Source organism: Camelina sativa, chromosome 7 (genome assembly GCF_030686135.1).
Source record: "Camelina sativa cultivar CO46 ecotype springtype chromosome 7, ASM3068613v1".
In the NCBI taxonomy this organism is placed as follows: Eukaryota; Viridiplantae; Streptophyta; class Magnoliopsida; order Brassicales; family Brassicaceae; genus Camelina; species Camelina sativa.
This window is the reverse complement of record NC_141886.1, coordinates 260,758-270,513: the sequence shown is the minus strand read 5'-3', so window position 1 is coordinate 270,513 and position 9,756 is coordinate 260,758. Positions and strand designations below refer to the sequence as shown.

Here is a 9,756-nt window from a genome sequence, read left to right as displayed (position 1 = left end):
TTTTTGAAGTGCAGAAAGACCGAGCCTTCCAGTTGCATCTCGTCTTTGTTTGAAGTAAGGGACCTCATGTTCAATACTATTAACAATACGCAAGAATAACGGTTTGTTCATTCTAAATCGACGGCGAAACATACCTTGAGTGTAAGTGGGATTCTCACTAAAATAATCATTCCATAACCGATTGTGGCCTCCTTCTCGGTCTCTATTAATGTGCACTCTTCTGAAAACTGGTAATTGTGGATCTTCCGATTGAGTCCAATGGTTCTGAATTTCCTCCACTATACTGTCAACTTCTTCCTCTACCATATCATCAACTTCTTGATCAGAACTCCAACTTGACATCTTGTTAAAATATTTGTGGGTTTAAAGATAGAAAATTTGATCCTTTATTGTGGATAAATGGTTTTTTTGTTTTTGGGTTTAGAAGATAGAAACTGTTTGAGAACAAGGTTATGGTTTTAAAAGTTTACAACTTAAAAAAAAAACCTACAATCCGAATGAGAGATACAAGAAATGGAAAGAAAGATGATACGAATGAATCTGATATGTGGCCAATATATAGAAAAGGCAAAACATAACAGGCCGAAAATGATTCACAAGTCACTAGGACCACCGAGAAACATACAAACATACAAAAAACAACATGTCGCATACAAACAGCTTCACGGTTCTTAACAGAACATGACCACCTTCACGGGACTCACCAAAACACAGGCCCACCTTCACGGGATTCACCAAAAAACAGTTCCACCTTCATTAGAGTACAAACAGCTTCACATGTCGCATGGACCCCAACAACCTGAAACATAACAAATGTCTTAATCAGAAACGTAAATCATAACACAACAAAGCTCAAAGTTGAGACATAAACAGATGATTAAACATAAACAAAACAAGAAGATTTGCATATATAAAAAACGTAAATCATAACACAACAAAGCTCAAAGTCGAGACTCAACCTAAGTGTTTGACAACAGTTGGTCAGTTAGCTTGTCTCTGAGTGTGACTTGAGCTTGTGTAAGGTCAGGCTTGTTAAGGAGACTCTCAAGCAATCTCATTTTGCCTTGCCTATCTTTTGCCTCTTGTTCCTTATCCTTCATGGCTATAATCTTATCCAGTTTTCTCGTAGAGACATCCTCACCATCATTACTAACTACCGGTTGCTTACCTTTCTTCTTCGAAGCTTTAACACCCGGAGGCCTCTGTTCAGCGCCATCATTTGTTGAAGTCGAAACGTATGCTCCGTCTGAATCAAGCTTAGCCTTCTTGTTTGAATCCTCCGAGATCCATTTCTGATCATGCTTGAGTGCCCTCCAGCAATGCCCTAGAACAAATGGCTTACCCATATCATTCTTGTAAAGCTGACATGCCATAGACATAACATCATCTTCAGATTCTCCACTCTTCCTTCTTGCACTGGTTTGTGTGTAACACCCAACAAATTTGTTCACTTGGTGGTTTATCTTGCTCCACCTAGCCTTACATTGCGACGACCCTCTAGTATGTGTACTCGATGCCTTCTCACTTGCTTGGAAGTACTCGGCAATTCTCTTCCAGAAGGAACCAAACTTTTGCAAATTACTAACAACCGGGTCTTTGCTGGTATTTAACCAGGCACTAATGAGAGTAATATCCTCCTCGGTACTCCACCTTGTCCTACTTCCTCTACCGGCTTCTTCTTCATTCTCGTCGACACTAAGGTCAATACAGTCTTCAGTGACAGATGGTGTGCTAATTTGGACAGGCTGAGAAGAGAATGTGGGGATGTAGTCGACAGGTTGAGAAGGGAGTGGGGTGGTATACTGATTAGGCTGAGAATCCTGTTGAGAATTCAACAGATCCATATAAGTATTAGGAGGATAACTATAAGGGTTTGAAGAACTCATAACTAGAGTATTAGATAAAAGGGTTAAGTTCAGAATTAGAGTAAATGGAACTTGGTAAGGGTTTATATTGACCTAAAGGTGTATCTATCCAAGATTAGACAACTGAAAAGTCTGAGTTTACGTTGATTAGATTGTAATTGGATTAGATTGTAACGAAGGTGTTTACTTTTGTAATGTGTGTTTGCGGAAGAGGAATATACACTAACAGTATAGTTAGATGTAAACTTGAAACACAAATTGTTAGTTGAAACCTAGATAGTTTAAAATTGAAAAAATTATGGTTTTTTGTTTTATGATTTGCAACCATCAGCTTTAGTAGCATCATATCTTATCAGACATGATGTCAAATTTTTTAAAAAAGATTTTCAAAAAGTAGTCTTTAAAGTCAAGCCTATCACCAAATGCAATCATTTACATGAATGACTCAATTTTCTTTATAATACAAACAAAAGCAGCAAAGCATCTTCTTTTTCAAATAGGATCCAAGCACCATTTTTCAAAACAAAACAACAATCACTTGCTACCAAGCCGAGAACATGTGACAACATACATGAAAAGATCAGAATGTACCTGGTTTTAAAACAGTCTCCACAATCTGGATGATCAATGAAATCAGCCAATGTCAGCCGCCTATTGTTCCTGTCAGAACACAGTGAACATCTTTAAGTAGTTAGAATCGTTTCTTAGTTTTATGGAATCTAAATTTTTAAGTAAATAGAGACTAAAGTGATGCTTACTGTAACCATCATCAAGAATCAGAAAGATGTATCTTCAATTCCCATAACGGAGAACATCTCAGCTACACACCACTGTCTCCTTTCAGCAACACAATACAGAACATCAACAGAGATCAAAACGAAAAAATAAAATAAATGAAGCAACAAATTTGGAAGACAAACCATGGAGGAGAGAGAGAGAAGCTGGATTGCTTTGAGTTTGGCTCTTTCAATTTGGCTTAGCGAGAAGCCTACTTCATCGAGTCCACAAATCAACAGAATGAACATAACTTGCCTTGTTCTGTTATGTGTGTTCCACAACCAAAATGCACCTACAAGAAAGACACATCACAAAACAAATCATCTACATTATCGGACAATCATCCATGAGTGAAGTAAAGCAGACAAACAGACAAAACAGACCTTGATAGGCTTGACTCTCATCCCACATATCAGTGGCAGCTACATATGGCTTCCACGAATGGCTCTTCCTTCTTACATCACAACAATAGAACACCACAACTCCGAAAGCATGAAAATGATTCACCAAACACCATAACTCTCGTCTTAGATAGACAACACATAACATCACAAAGAATACAAATAGAATTCAATCTTGGTTCTCCATCAGCTAACATAGATAAAAAAAAAAAAATAGAACAAGCAAAGTTGGGAAGCAAACCGTGGAGGAGGGAGAAAGAGAGAAGGAGACACAATCTCTCCGGCAATCCGAGGTGATGGAGTTCAATCTGAATCGTCCTCTGATTCAATCTTGGTGCTCCATCACCTCTGAATCGTGTCTCACCTACGAAACCAAACCTAAAACTCAGATTCTTTTTGCATGACCATTGACAATCCCTATTTTGATTGAACAATGAAAACTAACCTTTCCGGTGCCCCTTGCCGTCCCATCGCCGTCTCTCGCTGTCCTACTCGTCGGATCGGGATTAATAACCCCTGGAACCAGAGAGCGATTGCCGTCAGGCTCGAATCGTCGGATCGAGAATTCGAGATTAATAACCCTTGTAACCAGAACCGAACAGAAATTGTTATCAGGGCAAACACTCACCTCTTTAGCCCGGAAAAACTGTTTTGTCGATTGAATCGATCGAAACTGAGGAAGGATTGAATCGTTTCTCTGTCGTCGAGAGGAGAAAGAGAGAGAGAAAGGGTCGGCAAAAGAAAAGGAAGAAAATGAGAAATTGTTTTTTTTGATCTTTTATATTTTGAGATACATCCAATCAGAAGAGGCCACATAGGGTTACTTCAACCGTTCTTTGGATGCTCACTTGAGTATCAATTCTCATGTTTTTGGGCTTTTCTTTTTGTTTTTGAATTATTTTTGATCCAGTAACTCTAATAGCAATCCACTAAGAACTATCACTGGCCTTGCTCTAACAAACTTGTTTTTTTTTTTTTTTTTAACTTTCTTTTTGTTCAAAGAAATCGGATAACTATTCATTACGATAAAGGAGTACGTAAGTGATAGGGCGTGGGGCTGGGCTACTAGAAAATAGGGTACCCACATGAAAAAGACAGGAGTGTGTGTGTGGCTCCTAGCTTCTACGGCTTCATTCACGTATCAATAATCGCGTTTTCTCTATTATATACGTACGTCGGTAATTCATACTATTATATATTTAGGGACGCAGTAATCATATTTTGGCCTTTTCTTCTCTACTAGGCTTCAATTGATGACCACATTTTAGGAACAAAACAATGAGGAATGTGATATTCCTCTCTATTCCACAATTTTTTTACTATTTGATAGTAATAATTTTTCCTTTACATTCCTCTACATTCTAAAAAAAATAAGAAACAATAGAACAAAAGTGTTCCTCTCCAAAATTGATGAAGACCAGAATAGAAAAAAGAACAAATATTAAAATTCGTTTTTATATTTTAAAATAAATAAAAAATAAGTTTATTAATAATATTCAATTTTCTAATATAATAATTTTCATATTTTCATAATGTATTGACAGAAAAAATAATTTTGATATGAATTTCATGTTGAACTAATCTTAAGGCTATTTGAAAACCATATATGAATAGTAAAATAAATTTAAAAGACTCATGTTTATATCGTAAATAAAAACTAAAAAAAATTAAATTACCTTTAAAATTATATTGTAAGTTAATATTAAATATTAATATTTAATATGACATATCTAAAATTTAATTTACAATTTTTTTAAAAAATGAAAAATTCATTGTATATACATTAGAAGTAGTATTAGTATTAATATTGAATTTGATTTATTTAATATTTACTATATTTAAAAATATTTTTTTATTGTTTGATTACCATTTACTATTTAGTTCATTCTTTGCAGATTTTCCTTTCATTCTTCAAAAACTGTTTATTCCATTATGTATTGTTCTTTTTATTCCTTTTTTTTGTTCTTCTAATGGTTACCAGTATGACCCCTAGTGTATTTGTAGGCCCCGTCGATGCAACATTTATTTGTATGTTTGTTTGTTTATTATGTATTACATAGGGATATAAATTAATGTTGGTTGTTTTCATTGCTTCAAGGTCTTCTTACTTGTTGCCTCAACGGGTCTCCCATTTTGTTATATTTCTATTTCAAATGGATTTGCTTTTGTTCTCTTCCTATAGATAACGATCTGATTAATTTCTTACAAAGAAGAAGAAATTGTAAGCATGAAGGTTTTGAGTACTACAATGCTGGTATGTAGGACTCTGGAAGATTGGTTCGGGTTTAATCAGAAACGGACTTTTGGTGACGTGGCTTTATTATTGAAGATCCTTTGATTGGAGTACAAGATATATGCATATATGCAAAGAAGATTTAACATTATCCATATTAGGGAAATAGGTCATTGAATGTATCCTATATATAGTTTTATCAATGTGAACATGTGGTTCGACCGTTTTAGGGATTTTCATAGAGTCTTGAGCAAAGAAATATGCTTTTAGGTTCTTTTGTGTTTTTGGGTAGATTAAGAATTGGTCAGTGACAAGCTAGTTTAGCGGTGTGTAAATCTGATTAAACACTCCTTGTAAGGTTGTTTAAGTGATTCTTAATATAGATAGAAGTTCTTTTCGTTTCTGTCTACATCTTGTTTTTACACTTGGTATCAGAGCAGTCAACCGACGAGAGCTTGATACTCGACACAGGTTGAGATCTTGAGACAGTGATGGATTCAGTTAACGAAATGATGATGCTTCAGAAGCCTGTGATGTTGGATGATCGTGGTTATGGTCGTTGGAAAGTCCGAATGGTTCAGTTGATCCGAAATCTAGGAGAGGATGCTTGGACAGCTGTTGAGGAAGGCTGGGAACCCCCGTATGAAAAAACTGAAGGTGGTGACAAGATCACTAAGCCTAAGGCCCGCTGGACGGTAGAAGAGAAGAGCTTATCAAAGTATAATGCTAAAGCTCTTAATGCTATATTTGGAGCTGTAAACGATGATGAGTTTAAACTTGTTCAAGGATGTGAGTCAGCTAAAGATGCTTGGGATATCCTGGAGAAGTCGCATGAAGGTAACTCAAGTTTCAAACGAACAAGGTTGGATCAGCTTGCCTCTCAATTTGAAGTTTTAAGGATGGATCCAGAAGAAACTATCTCACAGTTCAGTGCCAAGATGAGTGCTATTGCAAATGAGGCAAAGAATCTTGGCAAAATCTACAAGAATACGAAGATGGTTAAAAAATTAATCAGATGCTTGCCGTCAAAATACGCAGCTCACAAAGCAGTCATGAGGGTCTCAGGAAACACTGACACTTTGAAGTTTGCTGATTTAGTTGGTATGCTGAAGTCTGAAGAAATGGAAGTTGATGAAGAATTAAGAATTCATGGTCAAGGAATTGCTTTCAAGGCAGATGATACAAGTGATCAGTTGAAAGAAATTAAGGAGAATATGTCGTTAATGGCAAGGAACTTTGGAAAGGTCCTGAAACGTGTTGAAAAAGGTCAAGGAAAAGAGACCTCTCGCTGGAACAGAAACGATGCTGATAGACCTAACAATCGTTTCAACATGACTGATAAGGAGAAGGCTGATCATAGAAAAGATGTGCAATGTCATGAGTGCAGTGTTTTTGGGCACTACAAACCTGAATGTCCTTTGACAAAGAGGAAGGAGATGAAATGTTTTGAGTGTAAAGGAATTGGTCATTTGAAAACTGAATGTCCAAATTTGCAGAAAGCAAAGAACAAGTCGTTTTTGAGTTATAGTGATTCAGAGTCAGAAAGTGATGAAGAAGAAGGGATGCTTAATCTCTTTGCTTTCAGTGTCAAGAGCGATGACATACCAGTTGAGAGCTCAGATGAAGATGAAGATGAGGATGAGTCTGTTACAAAAGAGAGCTACTGTGTTTTGTATGACAATTGGATTCAGTTGTGTAATGAAAAGCTGTTACTTGTCAAGGAGAAATTGAAATTGGAAGCCAAAGTCAACATGCTTGAAGAAAGGAAGGCTGAAGTAGTGATCGGCGAGAAACTTCCTCCTACAGAAAAGGAGCTGTTTGAGAAGAAACTACAAAATTTACAAGAAGAGTATGGTTTGGAGAAGGAAAGATCGACAAGGTTAGAAAGGGAGTTGAATGATAATCACAAAAAAATCAGGATGTTAAACAATGGAGGTCCAAAGCTGGATGAAATTCTGTCAATGGGAATTGTAGGATCTCAGCATCGAGGTCTGGGCTACCGCAAGTAAGAGACTGTCGAGCTGTTGTCCCGAGATAAATCTGTGAGTTTTGTTAAGAGCAAAGCAAATCATGAAACAGAGTCTAACATTCTGGAAAAAATGGTACAACAGAAGGTCCCTGTAGCACCTAGCGGAAACACTCAATTTCAATCTAAGCAAAGAGGTTGGACTAAATCACAGTGTGGATGTAGAATATATTAGTGTTTTCACTGTGGCAAAACAGGGCATATCAGATCTTTTTGTTTCAAGTTTAAGAACAAAATCAAGGAGCTTTGGATGGCTAGAAAATGTTTCATCGATCCACTTCATTTTTATCAAGTCTGGGGAGCTAAAAAGGACCTTTACAGTAAGGATTCAGAGAACAATGAAAGGATGTATAATCTAGCAATTCAAGAGACTGAGGAAATCAACCTCTATTGTAATCTCTCTAGAATAACATTTGCAGAAGAAGACTCTAGAGCACAAGTGGCTTTTACATCAACAAGCAGTGAAGGTGGGAATCCTTGGTATTTTGATAGCGGCTGTTCGCATCACATGACTGGAAATCTAAACATCCTATCAGCTTATGAACAAATTCCTGGTGGAAAAGTAACCTTCGGTGATGGTGGAAAAGACTTTATCAGAGGTAAAGGACAACTTGAGGATAATAATCAGCCCTCATTAATCAACGTGTACTTTGTTGAGGGGATTAAGGCCAATTTGATCAGCATAAGTCAACTTTGAGATGAAGGCCTAAGAGTGATCTTCACAAAAATCGACTGTCAAGCTGTAGATGAAAACAACAATACCGTGTTGTTTGGGATTAGATCTGGCAACAATTGCTACATGTGAAAACCTTCGTCAACATGCTTAGCTGCAACTGTGTTGGAAGTTGAACTTTGGCACAAGAGATTGGGACATATGAATGTGCAGAGCTTGGTAAAGATTGTTAATGGAGGACTGGTCCGAGGGATGCCTAAACTTGGTGATAAACTTGATTCTGTGTGTGAAGCATGTAACAAAGGAAAACAAGTAAGGGTGAATCATAAAAGAGTTGAAGCCATAGGTTCAAAAAGGGTGCTTGAATTGATCCATATGGATCTCATGGGGCCAATACAGGTAGAGAGCATAAATGGGAAGAATTACATCTTTGTCTTGGTAGATGATTTCTCAAGGTATACATGGGTACGTTTCTTAAGAGAAAAGTCTGAAGCAGTAGAAAGTTTCAAAATTCTTGCACTGCAACTTCAAACTGAAAAAGGAAGCATTGTTCAGATCAGAAGTGATCATGGAGGTGAGTTTCAGAATGAGGAGTTTGAGAGATTCTGCCACTGGCAAGAAATTCGACATTTGTATGCTGCACCAAGAACACCACAGCAGAATGGGGTTGTAGAACGGAAGAATAGAACCTTACAAGAAATGGCTCAAGCTATGCTTCTCGGGAATAATGTTCCGCAAAAATTCTGGGCAGAGGCCATAAGCACTGCATTCTATGTCATCAATAGGGTCTATGTTAAACCTGGCACTAAGACCACTCCCTATGAGATTTGGAAAGGGAAAACACCAAACTTAGCCTATTTTCACATTTTTGGCTCTGTGTGTTACATTCTAAATGACTAGGATCACTTGGGGAAGTTTGATTCTAGAAGCGATGAAGGACTGTTCTTGGGTTATTCAAATAACAGTACAGCCTATAGAGTCTTTAACAAAAGAACAAGAACGGTGGTTGACTCTGTTAATGTGGTATTCGATGACAGGAGTAGATCAGTGCTTGTTCTTATTGAAGATGATGAACAAGAGATTCAACATGTGCCGTTGTAGAACCACATATTCAAAAGAACACTGAAGAAATTACATCGTGTGAAAAAGATGAAAAGGATGAGTCATCAGAAGTCTTAGTTGTTCCAAATCAACTGCAGGTCCATAAGAATCACTCCGCAGCAGATGTAACTGGGAACATGGATGAAAGAACGACTCGACATGTTAAACTGAACTTTCAGGAAATGTTGCAACAATCCTGCTTTGTAGCACATATTGAATTGTTTCAATACTCCTGCTTTGTATCTCAACTTGAGCCAAAGAATATTTTAGCAGCTCTTGAGGATGAGTTTTGGTACAATGCATGTCATGAGGAGTTAGAGCAGTTTACAAGATTTGATGTATGAGATTTAGTAGTCCTGGGCAAACGGTGAAGTCGGGTTTTTCGGGTCGGGTCTTTCGGTTTTGAGGTAATTTCGGGTTTGAAAAAATTTAACCGAATTTAACCGAACCAGATTTTGGTTCGGGTCGGTCGGTACTTGGTTTATACGGGTCGGTTATCGATTTTTATTTGTCTTCCGAAATTAACCGAAACATTTCAAATTTCGGTTAATTCCACCCGAAATTACCTAATAAAAGAGCCAAAACAAGTACAAATACTTGACAATTCCTTGTCTTACATTTGGGAACCATTACAGACCATTATGATAAGCTAGCATTACATCATATGTAAGCTAGCAAAG

General features: G+C 37.1%; 2 protein-coding genes across 2 annotated transcripts; one reads left to right on the top strand and one right to left on the bottom strand.

The window, feature by feature from the left end:
* Nucleotides 1-700: 700 nt before the first annotated feature.
* On the bottom strand, nucleotides 701-1,844 carry LOC147940676 (glutathione S-transferase T3-like). Its single transcript, XM_087457254.1, has 2 exons — nucleotides 1,008-1,844; nucleotides 701-799 (listed from the first exon to the last, which is right to left on the bottom strand). The coding sequence occupies exons 1-2, from the start codon at nucleotides 1,842-1,844 to the stop codon at nucleotides 701-703; spliced, it is 936 nt and encodes a 311-aa protein (XP_087313380.1).
* Nucleotides 1,845-5,767: 3,923 nt separating this feature from the next.
* LOC104704120 (uncharacterized) lies at nucleotides 5,768-7,285 on the top strand. Its single transcript, XM_010420253.1, has one exon. The coding sequence runs from the start codon at nucleotides 5,768-5,770 to the stop codon at nucleotides 7,283-7,285; it is 1,518 nt and encodes a 505-aa protein (XP_010418555.1).
* Nucleotides 7,286-9,756: the final 2,471 nt, after the last annotated feature.